The sequence below is a fragment of the Canis lupus genome, chromosome X (genome assembly GCF_011100685.1).
Source record: "Canis lupus familiaris isolate Mischka breed German Shepherd chromosome X, alternate assembly UU_Cfam_GSD_1.0, whole genome shotgun sequence".
NCBI classification, from domain to species: domain Eukaryota; kingdom Metazoa; phylum Chordata; class Mammalia; order Carnivora; family Canidae; genus Canis; species Canis lupus.
Window position 1 is genome coordinate 42,010,648 of NC_049260.1, and position 26,865 is coordinate 42,037,512.

Consider the following 26,865-nt stretch of genomic DNA (forward strand, 5'->3'; position numbering starts at 1 on the left):
CTCTGCCTGTGTCTCTGCCTCTCTCTCTCTCTGTGTGACTATCATAAATAAATAAAAATTAAAAACAAAATAAATAAATAAAAGTATTCCACAATAATAGTATATCTCATCTGTATTTCTAAACCATTTCCAACCATGAAGTCTTGATTATCAATGATACCAACGTGATTACCTCAATTGGTTCAAACCTCTATAGACAGCAGTCTCAGAATAATATTAACAATATTACCATCAGATTTAAGATTAACAGGGCAGCCCAGGTGGCTCAGCGGTTTAGCACCAGCTTCAGCCCAGGGCGTGATCCTGGAGACCCGGGATCGAGTCCCACATCGGGCTCCCTGCATGGAGCCTGCTTCTCCCTCTGCCTGTGTTTCTGCCTCTTTCTCTATGTGTCTCTCATGAATAAATAAATAAAATCTTAAAAAAAAAATAAAGACCGTAGGACCAGTGAACGGATACAGACCCCAGAGTACGCTAATCGCACTAAACTCGCCTCCATTTCCGGAAGCGTGCTGAGCTTATAGGTCCGTTTGCAGTACCGTCCCTTCCTACCACGCCCTTGCGGGCTTCAGCCAATGAACATGAACGCTGGCACATGCGAGGGACGCTCCGTGACGTACACGCTGCGTAAGCTTTATCAAGCGACTTCCCGCGCTGTAATCTTCCCAGTCTCTCTGCTTCTCGGCGGTTGCTGTTGCATTGAGCTTTTTGTTTGATTTGCAGGTAAGCAGCACAGGTTTTGTGGGCCGGCTGCTCCTCGCTTCACTGATGTGCGCTGCGCCAGCCTGGAGCTAGGTGCGCGAGTGGGGAGAGCAGCGGCTCCTGACACGTACGCTTGGGCTTTTCTCAAGTGGGCGGGCCCCGTGCTCAGAGGTGAAACTTTTCGGTTGGTGGGAGGCTGGCGCGTTCTATCTAAGTGCGAGGAATGCTGGGAGGGACTGGCGACGTCGGTGGCGGCAGTGACAGCGCGACAGCCGAGTTGTGCGGGCGCCCTTCCCCCACCCCGCGCCCCCACGTGACCGCCGCCATCTTGTTCTGCGGGCGCGGAGAGAACGGGAGCGTGTACTGGACCTGTGCAGCGCCACAAAATGACGGGCGTGGTGGTTGGTGGAGGACGATACGGGCATGCGTGAAGGCCGCCCCCAAGTGGCTGTCTCCCTGATGGAGCACCGCCGAATCCAGCCTTTTCGGCTTTTGTTTCTGGTCTGTCTTTAGTCGCCTTTTCGTTTTCTGTGGTTTCTCTTTTTTCGTCCTTTTTTAATCTTTTTTCCTTTCTCATCTCCATGGTTTCTCCCACCCTTTTTCATACTCTCTCCGTAGTACTCGAGTTCACTGCCATGTCTTCTGAAGAAGGGAAGCTTTTCGTGGGAGGGCTGAACTTCAACACCGATGAGCAGGCTCTGGAAGACCACTTCAGAAGCTTCGGTCCTATCTCTGAGGGTGAGACATGGGCCAGATGAATGATGAGCGGAGTGTTTGTGAAAGTCCGGGGCCCTTGCGTTTCAAGAAAGATAAGGAGAGGGACACCTGGTTGGCTTACTTGGCTAATAAGCTTCTGCCTTCGGCTCAGGACTTGATCCCAGTAAAATACAAGAAAATCCCTTGTATTTTCTTTGTCAAAAGTTTTTTTAACCTGTATTTAAAAAAAAACATAACTAGAGAAATTAGGAACCTAGGCTTACACATACTCCTTTCTCTTTTTTTAGGCCTAAGGCATAGTCTTATGAGAACCCCATAACTTCCAATTGATGATTGGTAGGAGGGGTCCATCCTCTACCTGACACCTTTTGTTGCTTATGTTTCTTCTTACATGCATTCTCTTTTATCCCCAGTGGTTGTTGTCAAGGACCGGGAGACTCAGCGATCCCGGGGTTTTGGTTTCATCACCTTCACCGATCCAGAGCATGCCTCAGATGCCATGAGAGCCATGAATGGAGAGGTGAGGTCTCCTACCTGCATAGGGGCCCTGCCCCCATCTGCCACTTCCACCATTCTTTCTGTTTTTCCCTCTGTGTCTGCTAGGGGCAGCGCGGCCAACAAACCCCGCCGTGCCCACTCACAGGAGCGTGACTGCCTTCTGTTCTAGGGGGTGGAGGGCAGCGGCAGACAGAGCCGGGCTGCCTGGGAGGCGACGACTGGTCCTGCATGAGGCCGAGAAGCCACCTGTGGATGGTTGACCTGCCCTGGGCTTAGGTAGTAGAGTCTGCAGACCTGCGGGCCTGGCCCGGAGAGGACCTCGTGAGTCTTCTGGGATGGACTCTGAAGTCTCAAACCAAGAGAGGTGTCTATCTAGCCCCTAATAGTGGGGCAGCTTATAGGAGTGGGGAGGAGAACTCAGCCTGAGTTCAGTCAAGATGTAAGTAGTAGCAGGGGGAACACGGTGGATTCAGGTCATTTTGTGGGATTCTACGGCTCCTGATAAAAGCCATTCTGGTTAAAGGAGCTTGTTCTGGAACATGGCACCCAGAACCTGGTGCCCACCAAGAGTTTCTGGGCACTTTTGCCCACCTGCCCTACCCATTTTTCCTCACCACTGCCCTATTTGACCACCAACCCATCCTCCTTATGTCTCCCCACACCTAGTCTCTGGATGGTCGCCAGATCCGTGTGGATCACGCGGGCAAGTCGGCCAGGGGAACTAGAGGGGGTGCCTTTGGGGCCCATGGGCGTGGTCGCAGCTACTCTAGAGGTAAGTTTGAATATGGGGGAGAGCTGCTTAAGTGACCTACGTCTGGATGGCTACCTGACTTTTTCTTGATCTGCTGTAGGTGGTGGGGACCAGGGCTATGGGAGTGGCAGATATGACAGTCGACCTGGAGGATATGGATATGGATATGGATATGGATATGGAAGGTCCAGAGACTATGGTGGCAGGTGGGTAGCCAAGGGATTGGAGTACTCTGGTGGGGTTGCCTACATCTTAAGAGCTCAGCTGCCTGAGGGTTCATACATAACTTCATTTTGGTGTTACTAGTGTTTGCTTTTACAAATTATAGTGAAACTGTAAGTATGGTACTTAACATGTTTTTGAGTTCTACATGATGCACTAATTATGATGTAATATGATAGATGGTGTTAACACGTTTATCATGTCACGTTAGTTGTAAGTTTATATTGTTAATGTTTATTATGCTGTGTGCAAGTTACATGTCACATAATATGATTTCTGTACAGTATATGTTTGATTTGCATTCTAAATTGCATATGATGGTATATGTAAAACAGGATGTGTAAATATGTGTGGTTTTTAATACCAAGGTATGCATATGATACATTCTCATTAACTGCCATGTATGTTTTTTCTCAGAAGCCAGGGTGGTTATGACCGCTACTCAGGAGGAAATTACAGAGACAATTATGACAACTGAGATGAGGCATGTGCACCTAAAGTAGGTGAGGTTTATATGTTGCCACTGAGTGGACCTCTGTCCACCAGCCCTGTCATGTTTGACTCAACTTTTCCTCCTGCCTACACTTAATTCACCAGGTCCACATGACCCCTCCTTCGTTCTCCAGGTGCCTGTCAGGACTAGTCTGCTGTGGGGTGGGGGGGGCGGTATCTAAAAGTCTGTCTCCCTTGTAATCTCTTGCTGGGCATGGAGGAGATGAAGCGGCATTGCTGTCATCCAGCCTTCAGCAATCTTTATCAACCCAGGGAGGTGAGCATGTGTGCCTGTGCCTTCCCAACATTATAATTCTCCCCCTTCTTACCGTTCTCAGATACACAAGGAATAAAACTTCTGATCCAGGATCATCCTTCCAAATGGCTGTATTTATAAAGATTTTTGGAGCTGCACTGACACATCTGTTCTAGTACATCAAGTTCTATTTTTTAACTGAGCTCCAGAGGTAGTTTGTTACAGAGACCTTTTAGAGAAAGCTCCATGTGATTTCCAAAATTTTCTCCCATTTAAATACTAATCCTGGGACATTGCAGATGCTGGGTATTTTCCAGTTTTTCAGTTTGGGCTCTCAGGATTACTGATTGTGGCAAAAAAGTGTTTAGACTGCTTTAAAAACTGTGCATTTAGGGACATTTAAAAGCCTATCTGCAATGTTTATCAAGATTAGGAAGCAATTTCCAAATGCAAATACAAGAAATCATTGATATGATTAGAGGTGGGGTTTTTTTTTTATTATTATTCAAGGTTACCACCCTGAGTATACAGCAGTTTATTAAAAATATTTGTGAATGTATTTTTTAGTACTGGAAGAAAAAATATTCTGTTGTCTCATTTAGCATTTTAGGATGTTCTTCACGGAGCTGATTAAAAAGTTGAAACATGAAAAACTGATACGTGTTGTTTTCCTCGTTAACCCAGTTTTTCTTATTAAAGATTTGATTCATTTATTCATGAGAGAGACAGAAGCAAAGCAAAGACACAGGCAGAGGGAGAAGTAGGTTCCATGCAGGGAGCCTGATGTGGAACTCGATTCCGGGACCCCAGGGTCACGCCCTGGGCCAAAGGCAGGCGCTAGACCACTGAGCCACCCAGAGATCCCTTGAACCCAGTTTTCAAACTAAAAATGGAAGATCAGGAAGGGAGGGTTTTAGGAAAGAATTTAGTTGGAGGGGAGTGGGTAGGCAAAAGAGTAGAACTCTCCAGTTTAAAGTTGAGTTTGAGTACAAGTGTGGGGGTGGTGGGAGTTACAGAGGAAATATTCTTGTTGGAATTAGGTTTTCTGAGATGGCCTCTTGGTCTTTTTTTTTTTTTTTTTTTTTTTGGTCAGCTTGAGAATCAGACTGCTAGGATTTGAGTCTCCTTAGCTTCTCTGAGCATCAGTGGGTGTCCTCACAGGATTGTTCTGAGAATGTAAGCACCTGGTGGGAGTTAAACCATGTTATAAAAAGCATTTCCATTTTCTTTGAAATGTTGGGAGGTGGAAGAAATCTATTAAACTCAACCTTGTCTGAGGAACGTGGAAAAATCCTGATTTGAAAACCAGTTTCTAAGGGCTCAGACTGGACTCAGACTCCAGGACACAAATGCAGTGTCTGCTGCCTTCCAGCTATTTGACCTTGGGTAGGACACTTAACCTGTGGGCCTCAACCTCATGAGCATGTCACATTTCTTCATGAGGGTTAAGTACGTTTAATAGGCATGTACAGTCCTTGAGACAGCTCTTTGTCATAGGGATTCAGTCTTCGGTGGTATGAGTCTGGTGGTGAGGTGGTGGCAATGGTTTTGCACTTAGAGCTAATCTTAGTTCCTCAGTCCTACTGCCAGTCCCTTCAGTCCTGGTTTGAGTGGCTACATTGGGAGTCCTGTTGGCTTTTATCCCTTCCTTTGGAATTTCTAAATCAGTTGTGTCCATGGCTTCCACCTAGTTGATGCAAAGTCGGTACCACTTGATCACCAGTTCCAGGACATCGTTAACGCCTCATTTCCTCATTCATGGAGTGAATGAATTCAGTGTGTTCCCTCAAAAGTCCTATGGAAACCCTCCTTTCCCCAATATGATGGTCTTGGGTGATTTTCATTAGATAAGGTGATGAAGAGTGGGTAGTGCCCTCACAAGTCCCAAGAAGGCTTTCCTCTGTTCTCAGCCACATGAGGATACAAGAAATTGGTAGTTTGGAAAAGGGATCTCCCTAGAGCTCAGCCCTGCTGGCACCTTGATGGACTTCCAGGCTCCAGAACTGAGAAGTTGATAAGCTGCCCACTCTGGTATTTTTAGTTCCCTGAACTGAGATTATAGGTCTGTTGGAAGAGTTCCAGTATTGGAGGTCTGCCTCCCTGGCTCCAGTTAGTTGGAAAGGCCCCATAGACCCTTCTACCCAACCAGTCATGAATCTACTTTGGCAAGTGGATGGAGGCTAGGGAACTTCTCACACCTCTTGATTGGCTCACTGAACCAGGAAAATAGGCCTTGTGGCTGCCACCACTGGTTGATGTTGGGTACTTGGTATGAGGAAGCATTCTGAGCCTTTGGGGACCCAAGGCAGTGGGAGCTGGCAGGAAGAACGCCATTCCTGCCTTGCAGGTAGGCCACAGTGAGGGGGCATCTGCTGCCTGCCTGTCAGGAAGTGAAATGTCATCCTGGCTTTAGGCAAGATTGCATAATCAACTGTGAAATTCCTGCAACAAAGTGATTCCTAAGTGACATCAACAAAGACTACAGCCTCTTACACCTGTTCTGCTCTCCTGATGTAGAAAGTTTCTTGTAGGGACACCTGGGTGGCTCAGCAGTTGAGCATCTGACTGGCTCAGAGTGTGATCCTGGGATCCCCGGATCGAGTCCCACATCGGGCTCCCTGCATGGAGCCTGCTTCCCCCTCTGCCTGTGTCTCTGCCTCTCTCTGTCTCTCATGAATAAATGAATAAAAAAATCTTTAAAAAGTTTCCTGTAGGGGCGCCTGGCTGGCTCAGTTGGCAGAGTATGTGATCCTTGATTCTTAGGGTTGTGTGTTCAAGCCCCATGTAATCCAGCCCAGGAAGGCTCAGTCTCTTGCTGTTTATTTTCTCTAAGGAAAAGGGCTTAGAGGACTTCGGTTTTCTCAGTGTGATTGCTGATCAATAAAATTTCCAGATCTAGGACATTTTTAAAATTTATTTATTCATGAGAGACAGAGGGGGAAGCAGGCTCCCTGCGGGGAGCCTGACGTGGGACTAGATCCCAGGTCTCCAGGATCACACCCTGGACTGAAGGCAGGTGCTAAACCACTGAGCCACCCAGGCTGCCCCAGATACAGGACTTTTAAAACTCCCTTAAAATGCTTATTAGTTTTCTGCTTCCATTTGACCAGAATTTCATTAGTGTGCATGTTCCTCAAGAACCCACGGAGATCAGAAACTCCTGTGCAGAGGTTCCTTGAAAACCTCTGTCCCAAGGCCTGTGAAGACCCTTGGGGCAGCCTGGGTGGCTCAGCTGTTTAGCGCCACCTCTGGACCGGAGCGTGATTCTGGAGACCAGAGATCATGTCCCACATCAGGCTCCCTGCATGGAGCCTGCTTCTCCCTCTGCCTGTATCTCTGCCTCTCTCTCGGTCTCGGTCTTGGGATCTCATGAATAAATAAAATATTTTTTAAAAAAATAGACCAGGTCCTTGGTCTGCAAATACTTGTATTTTCAAGCCCTGTATCTTTCCTAGACCAAAAACTTTGATGCAAACCTTTTTTAGACCCCTTACCTCTGTCCATTTCAAGAATAAATCCAAGGCCCTGCCCTTCCCACCTCATGTGGGCTGCTTCACAGCCTAATTCCTCTGCCTCAGGTTCAACAAGTGTAAGATGTAAATAACAGTGCCCTCAAGATGGGCATCTTAGGACATGGCAAATTACTGATAGTGCACCCACACCCTTGTCCCATGCACTCCTGGATTTGGGGTTATATGAAACTTTCAAAAGGCTTTTCAAAATAAGTTGCTGTGAATATTTAAGGTATTGGGACACTTGGGTAGCTCAGCAGTTAGGCGCACCTGCCTTCAGCTCAGAGCATGATCCTGGAGTACCGGGGTCGAGTTCCACATCAGGCTCCCTACTTGCATCTGCCTCTGCCTATGTCTGCCTCTCTGTGTCTCATGAACAAATAAGATCTTTAAAAAAATATTTAAGGTATTGGAAGAAGGCATATTGGGTAATGATCAGTAGCCAGTGTTCTACCACTTTGCTTCTCAGGATGAAATCTGTCCTCCAGCTGCATTCTTCCACCTCCCCCACCTTTCCTCAGACTGAGATAGAGGCCATGATCATTTTTCTAATTCAGAGTGCACAAAGACCTGAGAAACTAGAAGTGGGTTTTTTTTTCAAATTTGATACGAGACCTGACACGGAGCTTTTCATAATTTTTTGCTTGTTTTTAAGTCATCTACACCTAATGGGCTCAAACTCAACCCCAAGATGGAGTCCTATGCTCTTCGAGCCAAACACCCCAAAGCTTTTCATAATCTCTTTTTTTCCTCTTAGTATGAATATGCATATAACATACTACAGAAAATGTTCGGTTATAGAGCGCTGCCCCGGAGCCTGTTGAGCAGTCTTAACAGTGAATGTACCAAGGAAGTTCAGCCTTATAAATTGTCCAAAACCGTCCATGGCATTCTGTATAAACATTCCTAGTACAACGTTGAGTCAAATTTTTGGACTCAATTTTAAGCCTAAGTGAAACTCTTCTTTGGAATTTTCCTTTGTTTTTTCTAGTTTTTAGTAATTATCTGGACACATGATTTGTGGTCTGGGTTTTAACCCTTATGATTGTAATCCATAGTAACAGGTATGTTTTTATTCATTGGAGTCCAGTCTACCCACTTGTCTCCATAAGGGAAGAAAGGCTTAATGAAAGAAATGTGCCAAGTGCCCTGGTGTTTCCCACTTCGTTGTGTCTTAACAGCTGGCCCAAACCACTCCAATGCTTGTGAAGCCCGCAGCTTAAAAAAAACAAACAAACAAAAAAAACGCTGTGTCTGTAATTTTTGAATCTCTGTGATAGATACGTGAAAGTTCATTATATCAACACTGCTGTAAGCTTGAAATTTTCCATAACAAAAACTCAGCTGTTATGGGTGTGGCTTGTTAGACCTCAGTGTTGGCACGGGAGGTTGGGTAGTTGTCAGCTCTTTTCTGCTGGCCTGGCCTGTTCCCTAAAGACTTCTCCGTAGTTACAGGTGTTTCAACTCAAAAGCCTCAAAAAATTCCATTCTATAAATACTAACCTCTCTTTGTTGGTGTCTGATGTTGTTTTCCAGATACTGGCCCTGAAACCCCATCCTGCTTCCCCTCTCCAGTCACGGATCTCAGGATCCTTCTGGCTTTTCCAGACAAAAGGGCTCTTCCTTTGCCCAGTACCGGAGGTCCTGCCTTCCAACCTCCATAGCCACAACCTCTTAAAACCTTTCTCTTGGCTTAGAAAAGAGAGATAATAAAGGTAGCCCATTATATGAGCTGAGACCTAGGAAGCAGCTAGATCAGTGGTAGTTACATGTGGTCAATAAATGTTGGCATTTTTTTTTTGGCATTTGTTTTTTTAAAGAAGAAAGACTCAGCACAAGTGGGGAGGGGGGCAGGAGGAAGGGGCAGAGGGAGAAGGAGAAGTAGACTCTTCACTGAGCAAGGAGCCAAATGCCTCCTGTCCCAGGACCCTGAGACCATGACTTGAGCCAAGGTCAGATGCTCAACGAACTAAGCCACCCAAGCGCCCAAAATTTAGCATTTGTTACATGTGACAGATAATTGTAGGGATACAGCAATGGATACAACATTTCTTTCCCTCAGGAATCACATCATGGTGGGATTTAAAGACAGTATAGTAATAAATCAGTGTGTAATGTAGTGTTAGGGAGTGGCGAGAATTAAAGCTGGGGATGTGGAGAGAGATGGGATTTGCTACTTCAAGGTAGTCAGGGAAGGCTACTTGGGAGGTGGCCTCTTAACAAAGACGAAGATAGCGGGGGAGAGCTAGCAAGGAAGACTTGATGCGGAAGAATGGTTCCGCCATAGCACTCCAACGGCCTTGCACGGCTCTACATAGGCCATGTAGACAGGCTGACCTAAGTATTGGCAGAACGCCCTGTGATCCTCAGAGCACAAGAGGCTTGTGAGGCCATTCCTCATTCCTTGTCTACCAAGGAGGCCATCATGAGGCGGTTTTGCATCACCAATGGATCTGGTCAGGTATGAGGCTTTCTGTCCCTTTCCTCCCCTGACTTATGGCTATAGAACTGCCTAGCATGGCATTAGTTCCTTGGCTACAGGGTGTCCTACCATCTGTGCTGCAGTGGTCTGGTCCTTTTTGTTTTGGTGTTACCCAGCATGTGGGACATGGGCTAGCATCTGTGGCTAGTCCTGCTTTTGCTGTCTATACGTAACCTCTCAATCAAATGAGGGCTTGTTTCCTTACTGGCCATATCTGTCAGTATAGCCTTGCCTTGATATCTGGGAGAGAATTATAGGCAGAAGGAAAAGCAAGCAAGTGCAAAGGCCCCGAGGTGGGAGCTTGTTTGGTGTGTGTGTGAGGAATGGCAAGAAGGTCAGTGTGGCAGGAGCAGGGTGAGCAAGGGTGCCAGTGGCAGGAGGCAAGGTTGGAGAAGTCACAGGGGCCTGGTCCTAGAAGGCCTCACTGGCCACAGGGAGGACTTTGGCCTTTTCTCTGAGAGATGGAGGCTGGACAGGGTTGTGAGCAGAGGAGTTCTGAGAGTTGACTTGGGTTGTGACAGGATCCTCTGGCTGCTATGAGAGCAGACAGGGAGGCCTGGGGGCAGAAGCTGTGAGAAGGCCACTGCAGGAGTTGAAGCCAGCAATGGTGGTGGTAGCAGTGGACAGGAACAGGAGAGGTTGCATTTTGGATAAATTCTGAAGGTGGAACTAACGGAATTTGCTGACAGGTCAAACGAGTTGTGGGATGAAAGTACTAATGAAGTTATGAATATACACTGGAGGAACTTACACAAGGTAATTTGGGAGTCAGTGTTAAACAATGTAGTGGTTAAGAGCAAGGATTCCCAGAGCCGCGTGGCCTTGGTGCAAACCCAGCCCCAGCACTTATTGACTGACTTTGGGCAGGTCACTTCAGCTCTTTCCCATTTCCCCATCTCTAACATGGCATAACAGTACCAATTTCACAGGGTTGCTGTGAGCATTAAAGGTTTTCTAGGTCTGTAAAGTGCTTAGGACAGTACCTGGCACAGAGCACTTATTAATATCACCATTGAATGAATAGAAGTATTTGCTGAGAGCGCACAGGAGAGAACATTCGAGCCCAAAAATAGTTTGTGCAGTTTTGAAGGATGTGTGAGAAAGCCAGCATGGCTGGAACCTAACCTGATTGAGTAAGAGCAACAAGGGGCAAAATTGGAGAGGAGGCCAGAGAGCTTCTCCTCACAGTAGCTGGGAGCCATTTTGGATTTCTGGGTGGACCTGCCAGTGCTAGAGGCCAAAGAGAAGTGGAATTGATTTGACATTTGATGCTGGCGATGTACAGAGAAGAGAGATGGAGCACTGTTGTCAACACTGCTGGCTGGATACCAGGAGTTGGTGGTTTCTGGCGTCTAGGATGATAAAATGAGTCTAGTCCAATTCCTTCTCTGAGTCCAAATGCTAGTTCTTAGGTCTTCTACTTCTGTGACCATAGGCGGTAAACCCCTCCAGGGCTCAGTTTCCTCATCTTCACAGCAGGGCTACGTGTGACACCTACCTCATTAGGGTGGTTTGTGACCATTCACAGAAGATGGATGTAGTGAGAGCTTGGTAAATTCAGGTTGTCACCGAAAGCAGGCGAGGCTGATCTCAGGAAAGGATTGGTGCCTTAACATTTGAAAAGCAGTGAGATACAGTCCAGTGTATTGGCAGAAAAAATTGGGAAGGATCAAGGACTGTGCCCATTTATCTAAATTGCTAGGGTCTGAGGTACCAAACCCAGGGTCCAGTCTTTCCCAGGCCCACAATCTGGCCCTAATTGTTCACCAAGCAAATGGAATTGAGATCTTAAGAGCAGAGCTACCCCAGTTCTAGTGCTGTAAAGGGATTTCTCCCTTTCTCTGACTCAGGCACTGATCAGCTTCACTGGCTTAGTCACACATTTAGTGTCCAGAGCTGTGTGTAGCTGGCTCCTTTTCATTCAGGTTCCGCCTTAAATTTGTTTCTCCCTCCTGCCTTCTCACAGCTCAGCAACACTAACCCAACTTCTGTTTTAATGATTGTAAGTACCAGTTTTTTACTGTTTATCTTTCCCATTACAATGGCAGCTCCATGAAAGCAGGAGCTGTTTGTCTCAATAACTACTATTTTCCCAGTGCCTGGCACCTAGTAGGGGCTTGACGAATGCTGGTTGAAAGGCTGGCTCTCTGTTTCAGTTTTCTGGGCGCTGCTCAAGTGGTCTGTGAGTCTTCTCCCAGCTGCAGGAATCTTGTTTCTGACTCAGACCATGGAGAATTATTACCATTAAGACTTTGGAGATTAGGAGAACTTTGGCTTCAGAGCCAAATATTTTCCCAACAGGAAACGGTAAAATTTAAGTTATGACCTCATGTCCGAATCCTCACTTGTCTCATTTAGGAAGAAACTTCAGGGATAAAATAAGTGAATAAGAACTCAGCATCTACAAATATGTGAATAAGAACTCCGGTTACACCTCAGCTCCACATCTCTCATTTTGCTCTTTGGTCTTGATTCTCAGCATACCCTTGTCACCCCAAGCCACTCAGGCTTTCCCTCAAATTACGCTGCTTTTTGTTCCTGAGGATGAGGACAACTTCAGGTTTTGTGTTAGCCTATCTTAGTAATGAAAAGTGGGCACAGCCAGTGTGTCCATTGCTTGCCTTTGCTTTTTTTAATTTTTTTTTTAATTTTTTATTTATGATAGTCACAGAGAGAGAGAGGCAGAGACACAGGCAGAGGGAGAAGCAGGCTCCATGCACCGGGAACCTGATGTGGGATTCGATCCCGGGTCTCCAGGATCACGCCCTGGGCCAAAGGCAGGCGCCAAACCGCTGCGCCACCCAGGGATCCCCCGCCTTTGCTTTTTTTAAAAAAAGATCTTATTTATTCATGAGACACACACAGAGGCAGAGACGTAGGTAGAGGGAGAAGCAGGTTCCCTGTGGGGAGCCCGATGAGGGACTCGATCCCAGAACCCTGGGATCACGCCCTGAGCCAAAGGCAGACACTCAACCACTGAGCCACGCAGGCATCCCTTGCCTTTGTATTTTTAAACTAGGTGGGGACCTACTGGGCAGGAGGTACATGAAGGGGAGAGGAGTCCAGAAAAGACATCGCCCCTGTTTCTACCACTGGAGTTGCTGTTTGACATGGTGTTATCTTCAAACAGTTCTGGCTTACTGTTTTTTCCGTTCCAATCTGTTCATTTGGCTAGGACCTTAACCATCAATCTGACAGTAAAATAGCCCCAGATCCTGTTTGAGTAGAATTTGTTGGGTTTTTTAAAAAGATTTTTTCTATTGGGCAGCCCAGGTGGCTCAGCGGTTTAGCGCCGCCTTCAGCCCAGGGTGTGGTCCTGGAGACCCGGGGTCGAGTCCCGAGTCAGGCTCCCTGCGTGGAGCCTGCTCCCTCTGCCTGTGTCTGTCTCTCACGAATAAATAAGATCTTTTTAAAAAATCAGCTTATTCCACGCTTTTATCTTTTTTTTAAAGATTTTATTTATTTATTCATGAAAGAGAGAGAGAGAGAGGCCCAACGTGGGACTCAATCATGGGTCTCCGGGATCACGCCCTGGGCTGAAGGCGGCGCTAAGCCGCTGAACCACCCGGGCTGCCCTATTCCACGCTTTTAAAAGAAAGTATTCCTAATTTTTAGTGAGTGATTCACATAGTCGCCCCTGTCTCTCTGGGCCTTGTACGTTATTCTTGTGTATACATAAAGTGCCATTAGGGACTGGAGTGAGTAGAATTTAAGGGGTGGAGCCTCCATCCTGTGCCGGAAGCTACTGTCCCTTAGAGCGCTTGCGTGGTTTTCCCACGCCCTGGGAAGGATTCCTATCCATTCGCTCTGCGCTTGGCAACTCTTCCTGACAGCAGGCGGCCATCTTGCCTGGAGCCTGAGAGAGGAAGACAGGCAGAAGGAAAGGGCGACACTGGTCTCAGGGCCGCCCCGGGGGCCTCAAGAGCCGGAGGCAGCCCCGGAGGTGGTCTCTGATCCCGGGCCCTGCTCTTGAACCGGAGAAGGGAAGGCGGGGGGCGGGGGGAAAGAAGATGGATGGGAAATGCCTAGAAAGATTGCTAGGCGGGAGGAGGGGCGTCGCTATGGTGACCGGGGGGTGGGGTGGGATGAGATCTGAATCGCTGTTGTCAGTCTTCCGGGAGCTGCCCGGGAAGGGCAGGGCTGGGGTGATGACCATGCTAACTGCTGGGTATTTCGCGACATCCGGGCGTCGAGGGACTCGGTGTCTACGGCAACGATCATCTGGCGGAAGGGGCGGAACTAAATCCCTTCACTTGAAACGCTGACATTCCAGGCCCTTATCCTGCAGGCTCCCGCGGGCGGACACGCCAGAAGAGGAGGTCGGGGAATGGCCGCGGTGTGGCAGCAGGTCTTAGCAGTAGACGCGAGGTGAGGAATGGGGTCGAAGCCCTTGGGAGCGGGTTACTGCGGTGCATGCGCAATGGCGTTAAGTGAGACTGGGCGGAGAACTTGCCTTATGCGGCTGCGTGAGCATACTGGAAGTGAGCATGCGCTGTAGCAGGGTGTGGTGGCTTACCCGCAGAGAAGGGCTGGCCAGATGGTCAGAAAGAGCATGCTTGGAAAATGCAGTCAGGTTTGGGCATGCGTAAAGAGGCTGTGCTGCCAGAGCCTTTGGGAAGGGGTGATGGAGCTCAGGCTGGTGACTTCCTATTCCCCACCATTGCCCCCACCCCATCCCGCAGACTTCTCTTAACCATCATCACTTCCCCAATCTGACCCCATCACCATCCCGTACTGACTTCCAGCATTGCCCCACACTAACCCCCATCACCATGTCACGCTGACTTATTGTTGTCAACACTGATTTAGTCACCCTATACCAACTCCAGCAAAGCTGCAGACGGCCTCCATTGTCCCCACAGTGACCTCATCCGCCATGCCCTTTATTACTGTAGACCCACCCTCATCACAGCGTCAGAGGGACCCCCATCATCACTGCTGATCACTTGCCATCCTGACCCCTCACAGCCACACCCCTCATTCTCTTTCCCTGTCCCCTGAGCTGATTGATTCCCTCTATCCTGTGCCTGCTGCCTGCCCTGCCTCCTGCCATCATAGGTACAACGCGTACCGCACGCCAACGTTTCCACAGTTTCGGACACAGTATATCCGTCGGCGCAGCCAGCTACTACGGGAGAATGCCAAGGCTGGGCACCCCCCAGCACTGCGGCGGCAGTACCTGAGGCTGCGTGGGCAGCTTTTGGGCCAGCGATACGGGCCCCTCTCCGAACCAGGCAGTGCCCGCGCCTATAGCAACAGCATCGTTCGCAGCAGCCGCACTACCCTAGACCGCATGGAGGTGAGCTCCTCCCCACATTGCCTGCCATGCACACCACCTGCCTCCATATGCATTCCCTTAGCAGACTTGTCAGGCACCTGCTGTGTGCAAGGTACTGATCCAGGCTCTTAGGATGATCAGAGGGTAAAAAGAGATAACACATGATAAGTCAATAAATGGACAACAAGCAAGATAAACGCATGTAAACAGGCAATAAACAAAATAGGTAAGTAGACATACGAAACCAGACAGACAAGTCAATAGTTAACATGGCTTATAGTGAGGATGGCTAAGATGGAAAAGTAAAGCTGACTTGGGGGATAAAGTGAGACTCAGATGGGGGACAGAGGGATGCTCTTTCTAATGGGGACGATCAAGAAAGGTCTCTTGGAGGAGGTGACAGTTGAGCTGAAACTTGAATGAAGCAAGAGACTCTGCTGAGTGGTTTTCTGGGGGAAAGTGTCCATTCTTTCTTCACAGAACATTTACTGATTATCCACTAAGTGGGGCAAGGGAACAAGCAGGGGAGCTAGTGCAGAGGCAACCGCAGTAGCCCAGGCCTTGGTGGCAGCTGCGGTGGGTAGGGTGAGAAGGGATCTGGTTCTGGGTATATTTCTAAGACTCCAGACTTCATAGATTCTTGAAGGCTGGTTTCAAGATGTGCCCATCCTGGCTCTCTGTTTGCAGGACTTTGAGGATGATCCTCGGGCCCTGGGGGCCCGTGGGCACCGCCGTTCTGTCAGCCGAGGCTCCTACCAACTACAGGCACAGATGAACCGTGCTGTCTACGAGGACAGGTATGCAGCGGGGGCAGCTGCAAGCTGGGGGTTTGTGAGGGGAAGAGGGACCATTGGGCAATAGCAGACTGAATGCTAGCACCTACCTCCTGTTATCCCCTGCTCTTGTTGGGGCCCAGGCCACCTGGCAGCGTGGTACCCACATCAGTAGCAGAAGCAAGTCGAGCCATGGCTGGGGACACATCGCTGAGCGAGAACTATGCCTTTGCAGGCATGTACCATGTTTTCGACCAGCACGTGGATGAGGCAGGTAAGCCAACAGGTAGCGGGTCCCATCACCACTCATTTGCCTAAACTGTGACCACTACTCAGCATATCTTTCTCTGGAACACAGAGTCTCTGGCCCACCTCTGAAGAAGTTACCATCCATAAACCTTTCCACAAACCTACAAGCCTTCTGCAAAGTAAAGTGGTCTGCAAAATCTCAAGCACTTTGTCTGTTTTAAAAGGGCTCAGTAACTTAAAAGAGGACTTTGCAGAAGGCCTCTGAGGTTATGAGTTGCTTGGAAGAGTTCAAAGCCTTTGGTGGAAACTTTTGGCAGAGGGCCTTCTAGCGTTCCAGCTCCCTTTCTCAGCCAAGCAAAGCCCTTTGCTGAAGCCATTGTGCTTGGTGCAGTGGGTCCCAGCCCCCAGCCCTGTGTCAGAACCTTTTATAAACGAAAGCACCTGGGGAGTGTGCCGAGTCCCACAAATAGCTTCTTGGCATTGCAGTCCCAAGGGTGCGCTTCGCCAATGATGACCGGCACCGCCTGGCCTGCTGCTCACTCGACGGCAGCATCTCTCTGTGCCAGCTGGTGCCTGCCCCGCCCACCGTTCTCCGTGTCCTGCGGGGCCATACCCGCGGTGTCTCCGACTTCGCCTGGTCCCTCTCCAATGACATCCTCGTGTCCACCTCGCTTGATGCTACCATGCGCATCTGGGCCTCTGAGGATGGCCGCTGCATCCGGGAGATTCCTGACCCAGACAGTGCCGAATTGCTCTGCTGCACCTTCCAGCCAGTCAACAACAACCTCACTGTGGTCAGGCTTCAGGGTGCCCGCTCGCCAAGGGTGGGGCTGCTGGGCCAGGAGAGCTGTCCTCGGGAGTCAGTGTGGGTGGCAAGGGGGTGTCCCCTCTAGTCCATCACCACAGTCCTCCTGTGGTCAGACTCAGAGGGACAGGTCTGGGCAGAAAAATGACACAGGTGTTGGTGTGGGGTAACCTTGCTGTGACAGACTCCAAGGGGGTACCGGTCAGGAGGCAGAGTCCCAGCCCTGGTACCCCTTCAGTCTTATCAACAGCAGTGCAGCCACTTTACAACCACCAGGGCTGCTGGCTGTGGGGCAGGCTTACTAGTCAGAAGGCTTGTTTCCTCCTAGTGGCACAGCTCCACTATGATCCAAACCCAGGATTGAGAATGAGAGGGCAGGGGAAGGAAGTGAAAATTTGGCCTGGCCTCGAGGGGCAGAGAGGGGACCGGCTGAGTGAGCCTGTGCACTGGGATCCCTTCAGCTGCAGCACCAGCCCCAGTGTAGTCAGGTTTCCAGCAAGGGCCAATCTGGAAGCAGGTCACTATGGCCCTGTAGTTTGCCTGTCGCGGTGGTGGTGGTGGGAATGCTGGCTAAGGAGCAGTGGGCTGGCTGTCCTGGTTAGATTGCAAGGGGCTGGCTCTGAAGGATTGCAGGCCCTGGTCACCTCCCAGTCTACCTGCCACAGGCCTACTGGGATTAGACTCCTGTAGGAACCAGCCAGTTCCTTCGACAGCAGCTCCATTATGGTCAGACTCAAGGAGAGACTGGCTGAGAGCAGGATAATGGTATGTGCGGGTCTCCTCCACAGGTGGGGAATGCCAAGCAGAACGTGCATGTCATGAACATCTCCACAGGCAAGAAAGTGAAGGGTGGCTCCAGCAAGCTGACAGGCCGGGTCCTTGCTCTGTCCTTTGACGCCCCTGGCCGGCTGCTCTGGGCAGGCGATGACCGTGGCAGTGTTTTCTCCTTCCTCTTCGACATGGCCACAGGTAGGCAGGCCTGAGGCCTGCATCTGGGTGTTCACATTGCCACCATCCCAGCACACAGCTGTGTCCCCCCGCCTTGACTTTTGCCTCCTCTCCCTCCATTGTTGCAGGAAAACTGACTAAAGCCAAGCGTCTGGTGGTGCATGAGGGTAGCCCTGTGACCAGCATCTCTGCCCGCTCCTGGGTCAGCCGCGAGGCCCGGGACCCCTCGCTGCTCATCAATGCTTGCCTCAACAAGCTGCTGCTCTACAGGTGGGTCTTCCCTGTCCAGGCCACCTCCATCAGACTGGGATGGGAGCACTGTCTGCTCGGCAGAGGAAAACAGGCATCGGGTTAGTTGGAGTGAACGAGGAAGTTGAGTCTTCATATGATAATGACAGTAGCAGTGGGAAGAGGAGTAGCAGAAGTGCTAGTGCTAGCATAGCAGTTGCCGGCCCCAGGCCCTGTTGAGGTGCCTCATACATAGCACTCCATTTTCTCCTCGAGACAGCCCTGTGAGGAGGGTGCTCTTACCATGCCCATTTTACAGATGAGCAACCTGAGCCAGAAAATATACTAGGGTCCCCTGAGAGCAGTGGTCTGTACCCCTTCCTTCCTTCCTTCCTTTCGTTTTCGTTTTTTTTTTTTTTTTTTTTTTGGAGCGGGAGAGTTTACTGTCCTTGCTCACATATGACATGTTACCCAAGTGCAGTTCTCAGCCTGGGCTGCATGCCGGAATGACCTGAAGGGCTTCGCAGAATCATGACCAGGCCCCACTGTAAGCCAGTGATTTTGGAAGCTCTGCGGCAGGACTGGGCGCACTGGTCTATTGAAAGGTTCCCTTAAGCACTGTCTAGCTGGGCCTGAAAACCACTGCCTGGCAGGATGATTTCTGTTTTACTATTTTGTTTTTTGACTCTTTAAAAAAAAGAAAATCATGTACACACATACATGTATCTGTAATTCTAAATTTAGATGTAGCCCCACATTTGGGACTCATTTCCCCATCCTCCCCCTTCCCCACCTTCCTCTTCCTACCACCTTGGCCGCCCCCCTGCCGCAGTAAAACCTGTTAACTACTCTGTACTACCTTCCTGTATCTTGTTCTCTACCCTGTAACCCTAAGCGTGAATACCCACCCCTCCCCTTTTGGAGGGAGGATCATTGTTTTACAGAGGTGGGCTCCTTCTACATCCTTCACATCTCGCTTTCTTTACCAGATGATGCCCGCGGAAGTGCCCCCAAGTCCCCTGCAGTGCTATTGGTTCATTGGTTCTTTTGTGGGGTTTTATTTAGATTTTATTTATTTATTTGAGAGAAAGAGAGCATGAGAAAAAGTGCATGCGCGAGCAGGGGGAGGGGGAGAGGGAGATGGAGAAGCAGACTCTGCTGAGTAGGGAGCCAGGATGCAGGACTCAATCCCATAACCCTGGGATCAGGACCTGAGCCTAAGGCAGATGCCCAACCAACTGAGCCACTCAGGGCCCCCACTCTGTTTTTTCTTTTGAGTGGACTTATCATATTCCACAGCACAGAGGAGTCCAGTTTGGTCATCCCTTTCCTCTCCTTGTGCCCTGTCTTCACACCAAGATCTCTTGAAGAGCCCTAGAAAGAGAAACTAGTGAATCCCACTGCCGAGCCTTCCAATTTCCACCAGTGGGCAGTTTCCAGACTGTCACGAACTCACGTGTCAGCCTATGCTTTATAGGAATATGCAGCTGTCTCAAAACTGGATTCTGTGAACCTTCAAATGAACCTAGGTGCAAGGGTCAGGACACAGAGCCACCCCCCGTCCATCATCGTCTGGAGCTGAGGCGCCGCCCTGACCCACTTTCATCCTCCCCTCAGGGTGGTGGACAACGAGGGGACCCTGCAGCTGAAGAGAAGCTTCCCCATTGAGCAGAGCTCACACCCTGTGCGCAGCATCTTCTGCCCCCTCATGTCCTTCCGCCAAGGGGCCTGTGTGGGTGAGTCCCACAGAGTTGGGGTGTCTGGGTGGCTCGAGAGGGGCAGGGCCCAGGGCGGGTGCTGATCCAGCCCAGACACCACGACCCCATGATGCCCAGACTTTAAGGGCCTCGAGAACTCCCACGTTCCAACAGCCTCCCACTTTGAACAAAGGCCCCGAAGAGTCCAGAAACCTCACAATGTGAGACACAACCCCACCCCCCAGACAGTTCAGAGGCCTCACACCCGGGACACAGGGCTAAAATAGCTAAGGTGAGCCTTAAAATGCCTAGGGACCACCACCCCCTAAGACCTCCCCAAACCATGCCAGGACTTCACAGCCAGGGCCCCTGGCTTCCTCTGGCAACACCTCCCAAGGGCCTCTCTCTTTCTCTCTCTGTCTCTGTCATCCGGGCAGTGACCGGCAGCGAGGACATGTGCGTGCATTTCTTCGATGTGGAGCGAGCAGCCAAGGCTGCCGTCAACAAGCTGCAGGGCCACAGTGCGCCTGTGCTGGATGTCAGCTTCAACTGTGATGAGAGCCTGCTGGCTTCCAGTGACGCCAGCGGCATGGTCATCGTCTGGAGGCGGGAGCAGAAGTAGGTCCTGCCGTGTCCATCTTCCCACCCACCTCCTGCTCCAGCCTTGTGTTTGTAAATAAAGTTCCTGTGGTTGTGCCCGTGGCTGGCTCCCAGGTCTGCTGGGGGTGGGATCAGGGAGAGGGCAGCTCTAGGATCCGAGTTGGAATGGGGTTCACTTCCTCATTGATGCATACAGCCATTGATCGCTTCACTTAGCAATCATTGGTTGAGTGTTTACCGCATCGTAGGCCCCCTATAGGTGTTTTACTCATTCATGCATTGGACAAATGTGATTGAGTGCCCACTGTGTGCCAAGAACTGTTCTAGGCACTGACAGAAGAGCCTGCCTTCCTAGGGCTTGCATTCTATGCAGGTAGACAGCAGACAAAAACATATCTTAGGTCAGCCAGAGATCAGCGTTGTGAGGAAAAATAAGGCGAGGACAGGAGGTAGAGGTGCAAGAGTGGGCAGTTGCACACTTTTTGGTACTACAATCAGGGAAGACATTCCTCATGGTGAAATTTAAACAAAGACCTGAATGAAGTGAGAGGGAGTCGTGGTGTATGGGAGAGAACGTTCTAGGTAGAGAGGAAAGGCAGTGCAAAGGCACTGAGGCTGGAGTGTGCCAAAAGTGTTGAAGAGGCCAGTGTGGCTGGACCAGAGTGTGGTGGGAGGTTGGAGAGGCCTGATCCTGGAGGGATTCGTGGCCACAGCGAGGACTTGGACTTTTCTGAGTGAGCTGTGAGTTGCCTAATTGAGCAAAGGAGGAAAGACACAATCCAGTTTGGTTGTAAGAGGACCCCTCTGGGTGCTGTGAAGAGAACAGACTTGGGGGTGGGGCCATCAGGAGGCCCTGCAGTAGTCAAAGTGAGCAGTGATGCGGACTTGTGCCAGGGTAGTGGCAGTCGGAGAGTTGAAGGGGAATGTTGGCTTCTACCACAGGGGTTTCATGCTGCTAGTCTGCAGTGCTCTGCTGGCTTCCTCAGGAAGGCTGAGGTCCCAGCTCCCCCCAACCCCACGCTCCAAGGCTCTTCCCCACAAACAGGGTGCAGACATGTTGAGGACGTGGAGTATGAAGCCCATGCAGAAACAACCATGGACCCCAACAACCATGGACCCCAAGGTTGAGCTAGCAGCTCCTGCTGGTGGGGGTGGGGAAGGAAGATAGATTCTCCATCCCAAGGGAAACCCCAGACCACCCCTAGCTCCTTCCATATCCCCTTAGGGCCCAAATTCAAGGCCTGGAATAGCTCAGAGTCTGTAAAGTGATGTTCAAATTTGAGGGGAGCCCCAAGTGAGGAGAGAAAGCATGGGATATAGCCAGGGAGCTAGAGAACCAAAATCCCTTGTCGATGACCTGAGTCACTAGGAAGCGTCAAAGTTGCCAGAAATGGCAAGGATGCTCTTGCTCCTCCTTCCCCTCCAGCTCCTCCCTCTCTCCCCTCCAGCTGCATAGGCTGCCATATCCAGATGCATTAGTGGGAACTGTGGCTACCAGTTTGAGACCTCGAGGTCAGTCCACAGAGCCACAGGCATTGCACCCTGGCCCAGTATTATTGAGCTACCAAACGAACACTAGCAGTCTTGTTGGAGGAGGAAAAATAACTGGTTTGTTCAAGCCACTGTTATTTTGACAGTGTGGTTACTTACAGACAGAAGCATTTCTAAACTATACTTCCATCTGACCTTAATGTAAATACCAGAGAGCTGGACGTTCATGATGCAGTTCATGCTTCAGAGGTTTCACAGACCACCCAAACTCCATGATTTGCTGGGAGGACTCTTGGTCTCAACATACAGTTGTATACGTAGTTATGATTTTTTCCAGCAAAAAGATACAGAACACAATCGGCAAAGGGATATGGTACCCGGGGCAAAGTCCCGGGGAGACCAGGTACAAGCTTCTAAGGATTCTCTCCCAGTGAAGTCACAGGACATGCTTAATTCCCCCATCATGGCTCCTGACAGCCCAGAGTAGCTCATTATCAGAGGTTAAATGCCTAGGGTTTTCACTAGGGGGTGGTCACATAGCCCCCCACCCCCAACCTGGTGCATACTCAGCTTCCAGACTGTCCAGGAAGGAGAACAGATGTTCAGCATAAACCAGAGTGCTTGTGTGAACTGCTGAGGCGCAGTGAGACACTCCTGATTTAGAGGATGGTGAGAACCCTCATGAACTCTTAAGTGTCCAGATGCCAGCCAAGGACCATCCTTGAAGCAGGCCTTTCCAAGGAGAGAAGTTCAGGCCTGCTGGGTTAACTCTTTCTGTGCACAATGCAATACCGAAAAGGTGCTCGGTTTCAACCAAGGTCAGCGGATGGGCAAGATCGCTTGGAGGAACCTCGTTTTTCTCTAGCACCTTCATTTCTTCACATTCTTCATGTTGTTTATTGAATCTGGATTCACGAGGGCTAATTGTGGATGTCATGTCATCTGGGGGTTTCCTTCTCAGGAGATTTTGAGGTGGCAGAGTTGACATTCTGCTTTGCTTTATTTTTTTGAAGTAACTCTGTGCCCAGTGTCGGGCTTGAACTCAGGACTCCCAGATCAAGAGTCACATGTGACTGAGCCAGCCAGGCACTCCAGCATTCTGCTTTAAATTCATTTTCATGATACCTTTTCTTGACTTATAACTACGAGGAAATAAGTAATGAGCAAACAATGAAAAGATAATCCTATTGGTCAGATTTGGGCCTCTGTTAACTTGTCCATCATCACTGTGCCTCCAGTTTGACATCTACTGGAACTCTTACCATTCTGCCATCAGTGCCGCACTAGCCTTGCCTCAAATCCAGGCCTCCACTAACTATTCTGTTAGTGGGGTTTAACTTTGAACCCCTGTGTTTGCTCCGAGAGCCTCTCCAGTCTGAGCTTGAAGCGGAGCCTTTGTTAGTTATTACCTCATCAGTGTACCACCGGTTCACTATCAAACCAGGGTTCCTGTATAATGTTCCACCAGCTGTTGTCTCCTGATCTGACCTTGAATTTGGGATTCTGTTAATTTGTTTTTTTGTTTTTTGTTTTTTTTTTTGTTTTTTTTTTGTTTTTATCCATGATAGGCACACAGTGAGAGAGAGAGAGGCAGAGACACAGGCAGAGGGAGAAGCAGGCTCCATGCACCGGGAGCCCGATGTGGGACCCGATCTCCGGGTCTCCAGGATCGCGCCCTGGGCCAAAGGCAGGCGCCAAACTGCTGCGCCACCCAGGGATCCCGGATTCTGTTAATTTGTGATCAGTGCCCCTTTGCTTCAGCAAGAATTCCGACCAACCTTTGAGGACCCTTGGTCCTGACCTTGAGTCTGGGCCTCTGTTAGTTATTGCACCATGAATCCCTGTGTGGCCCAAACTTCCATCCAGGCCTCGGCTAACTAACTATTCTACCGTCACTGTCTCTGATCTGACCTCAAGTCTGGGCATCTCTTAACGTTTCCTCCACCAGTGCCTCACTGGTGTGACCCATACCTGGCTACTTTTAACTTTACCACCATTGGCATCCTCCTGGTGTACCCTCAGACCTGGGCTTCTGTTAATGTTTGCACCATCAAGACCCCTGGTTTTCCTTTGAACTCGAGTCTTTTTAACTCTTCCACCATCAGGGCTGTAGCAGTTTAAACTCCAGCCTGAGACTCTATTTATAATTCCACCATCAAGAAGTCTTTGCCCTTGAATCCAAGCTTCAGGTAACTCATTACCAATGCACCTTGGGCCTGAAACCTGAGTGTCTGCAAACTTTTCCACACTCAGTGCTCCTCTGGCTTGACCCCAAGAAACTATTCCATTCTCTACTGCTATGATCTCACTTCAAACCGTAGCCTCTATTTACTATTTTTCTATGATTGCTTCTTTGATCTGACCTTGAACTTAGGACACTGGTAAGACTTGTAGTACACAGACCTCAGAACCTGTGTGCCTGCGAACTATTCCATTATCATTCCTCTTCTAATCTCATTTTGAACCTGAGCTGCCGCAAACTATTCCACTATCAGTACCCCTCCAATCCTATTTGGAATTGAAATTCTGCTGAATATTCTTTGGTCCAACTGAGTCTGGGCCTCTGATTAATACCCACTGTTGCTGGTTTTTTGCTCTGACTGGGCCTTTTTTTAAAAAAATATTTTTATTTATTCATAAGAGACACACAGAGAGGCAGAGACATAGTCAGAGGGAGGAGAAACAGGTTCCATGCAGGGAGCCCAATGTGAGACTTGATGCCAGGACTCCAGGATCATGCCCTGAGCTGAAGGCAGACACTTAACTGCTGAGCCATCCAGGCGTCTCATGACTGGGCCTTTTTGAACTCTAGAACCATCAAGGCATCTCCGATCTGACTTCAAATCCAGACTCTTAGCTTTTACTCCATCAAGACCTCCATCTTTTTTAAAGATTTTATTTCTGTTTTTTAAAGATTTTTATTTATTTATTCACGACAGACACACAGAGAGAGGCAGAGACACAGAAGGAGAAGCAGACTAAGATTTTATTTATTTAAAGTAATCTTTATGGGGCACCTGGGTGGCTCAGTGGTTGAGTGTCTACCTCCAGCTCAGGGTGTGATCCTGAAATTCCCAAGTCCGGCATCGGGCTCCCCACGGGGAGCCTGCTTCTCCCTCTGCCTGTGTCTCTGCCTCTTTCTGTGTGTCTCTCATGAGTGAATAAAATCTTTTAAAATAAAGTAATCTTTACATCCATCATGGGGCTCAAACTTAACAACCCCGAGATCAAGAGTTGCTTGCTCTACTGACTGAGCCAGACAGGTGCCCCAAGACCACATTTGATCTAAATTCTCACATGGAAAATAAAATAAAATAAATTCTCACATGGGTGTCTCTTAACTAATCCAACATGAAAGGCCTCTCAATCAACCAAAACCCAGAGGTTTTTTTTTTTAAAGATTTTATTTATTCATGAGAGACACAGAGAGAAGCCAGAAACATAGGCAGAGGGGAAATTTAGGCTCCCTGCTAGGAGCCTGATGTGGGACTCAATCCCGGAATTCGAGGATTACGCCCTGAGCTGAAGGCAGACATTCAACCACTGAGTCACCTAGGCATCCCAAAACCCAGAGCTTTTATTTTTTTTTAAGATTTTATTTATTTATTCATAGACACACAGAGAGAGAGGCAGAGACACAGGCAGAGGGAGAAGCAGGCTCCATGCAGGGAGCCCGATTCGAGACAGGATCATGCCCTGGGCTAAAGGCGGCGCTAAACCACTGAGCCACTGGGGCTGCCCGAGGTTGCTTTCCATAGACACACTTAATGATGTAGCAGAGTTACCACGCAGCTTGGTGGATAAGGCAGAGCTATGAGATGTCAGGAGCTAGGATCCCTGAGTCAAGGATTGGAGGAGAGCCACTTCCCCATTAAGAATCCTCATTTTAGGATCCCTGGGTGGCGCAGCGGTTTGGCGCCTGCCTTTGGCCCAGGGCGCGATCCTGGAGACCCAGGATCGAGTCCCACATCGGGCTCCCGGTGCATGGAGCCTGCTTCTCCCTCTGCCTGTGTCTCTGTGTCTCTGCCTCTCTCTCTCTCTCTCTGTGACTATCACAAATAAATAAAAAAAAATTTAAAAAAAAAGAATCCTCATTTTAGGGGGGCACTTGAGTGACTCAGTGGTTGAGTGTCTGCCTTTGGCTCAGGTTGTGATGCTGGGGTCCTAGGATCGAGTCCCCCATCAGGCTCCCTACGGGGAGCCTGCTTCTCCCTCTGTCTGTGTCTCTGCCTCTCTTGTGTGTGTCTTATGAATAGATAAATAAAATCTTTTCAAAAATAAAAATAAAATTATTTTTTAAGGGCTGCCTGGGTGGCACAGTGGTTGAGCGTCTGCCTTCGGCCCAGGGCCTGATCCTGGAGACCTGGGATCGAGTCTCACATTGGGCTCCCTGCATGGAGCCTGCTTCTCCCTCTGCCTCTCTCTCTGTGTCTTTCATGAATGAATAAATAAAATCTTAAAAAAAAAGAGAGAGAGACATGGAGACATACATGGAAAGAGTGTCACATGATGATGGAGGCAGAAATCAGCACTGCTAGGAAGCACCAAAGATTGCTGGGAGTTACCAGAAGCTGGAAGAGGCAAGAAAGAATCCCCTCTTAGAGCATTCAGAGAGAGCTTCGCCTTTCCAACACCTTGATTTCAGACTTCTAACTTTCAGAACCATTAAATAATACATTTCTGTCTTTTGAAGAAAAAAAAAGACTCAGCAGACATTTACTGGGAGCCTTCTCTGTGCCAGGCACTGGAAATAAGATGGTAAACTAGGGTAAGGACACTGCCCCTGAGGAGCTGACAGCAATACAGGCAGCAAAGCAATAAAGGGAGGGGTTTTGAGAATGATGGTGTGGTACTATGTAGAAGATGCTTTGTGTCCAGGGACCCCAAGACCACCCCCAGGTCCGATGATTCACTCTGAGCGACTCCATGTATTTGTACTCATGGCTACAGCAAAAGGACACAAAGCACAATCAGCAAAGAAAGGGCGCATGGGGCCTGGTCTAGAGAGAGCCAGGAACAGCTTCTAAGATCCCTCTCCCATTGGAGTCACACGAGACATGCTTAATTCTTCCAGCAATGGGGGCGCCTGGGGGACTCAGTCGGTTAAGCATCTGCCTTCAGCTCACATCATGATCCCAGGGTCCTGGGACCGAGCCCCATGTCA

General features: G+C 49.3%; 2 protein-coding genes across 10 annotated transcripts; both read left to right on the forward strand.

Annotated features, from left to right (window-relative positions):
- The first annotated feature begins 577 nt into the window (after window positions 1–577).
- Window positions 578–13,939, forward strand: RBM3 (RNA binding motif protein 3). Of its 6 annotated transcripts, none has more exons than XM_038587364.1 (7): window positions 578–723; window positions 1,321–1,440; window positions 1,833–1,939; window positions 2,584–2,689; window positions 2,769–2,874; window positions 3,308–3,393; window positions 13,921–13,939. In XM_038587364.1, the coding sequence occupies exons 2-6, from the start codon at window positions 1,338–1,340 to the stop codon at window positions 3,366–3,368; spliced, it is 483 nt and encodes a 160-aa protein (XP_038443292.1). In that variant the 5' UTR covers window positions 578–723; window positions 1,321–1,337; the 3' UTR covers window positions 3,369–3,393; window positions 13,921–13,939. The 6 variants fall into 6 exon arrangements, with proteins under 6 accessions (XP_038443292.1, XP_038443293.1, XP_038443295.1 ...); XM_038587365.1 differs by lacking the exon at window positions 13,921–13,939 and adding an exon at window positions 8,687–8,946; XM_038587367.1 differs by lacking the exon at window positions 13,921–13,939 and adding an exon at window positions 8,687–8,946 and having other exon boundaries at window positions 3,311–3,393.
- Window positions 13,406–20,321, forward strand: WDR13 (WD repeat domain 13). 4 transcript variants are annotated; one of them, XM_038587360.1, is made up of 10 exons: window positions 13,406–13,575; window positions 13,921–14,000; window positions 14,725–14,931; window positions 15,598–15,707; window positions 15,827–15,957; window positions 16,419–16,726; window positions 17,526–17,706; window positions 17,814–17,955; window positions 19,531–19,649; window positions 20,048–20,312. In XM_038587360.1, exons 3-10 carry the CDS (start codon window positions 14,926–14,928, stop codon window positions 20,230–20,232), a joined length of 1,182 nt encoding a protein of 393 aa, XP_038443288.1. In that variant the 5' UTR covers window positions 13,406–13,575; window positions 13,921–14,000; window positions 14,725–14,925; the 3' UTR covers window positions 20,233–20,312. The 4 variants fall into 4 exon arrangements, 3 of the variants coding, with proteins under 3 accessions (XP_038443288.1, XP_038443286.1, XP_038443287.1); XM_038587358.1 differs by having other exon boundaries at window positions 13,414–13,575; window positions 14,691–14,931; XM_038587359.1 differs by lacking the exon at window positions 13,406–13,575 and adding an exon at window positions 13,591–13,615 and having other exon boundaries at window positions 14,691–14,931.
- The last annotated feature ends 6,544 nt before the right edge of the window (window positions 20,322–26,865 follow it).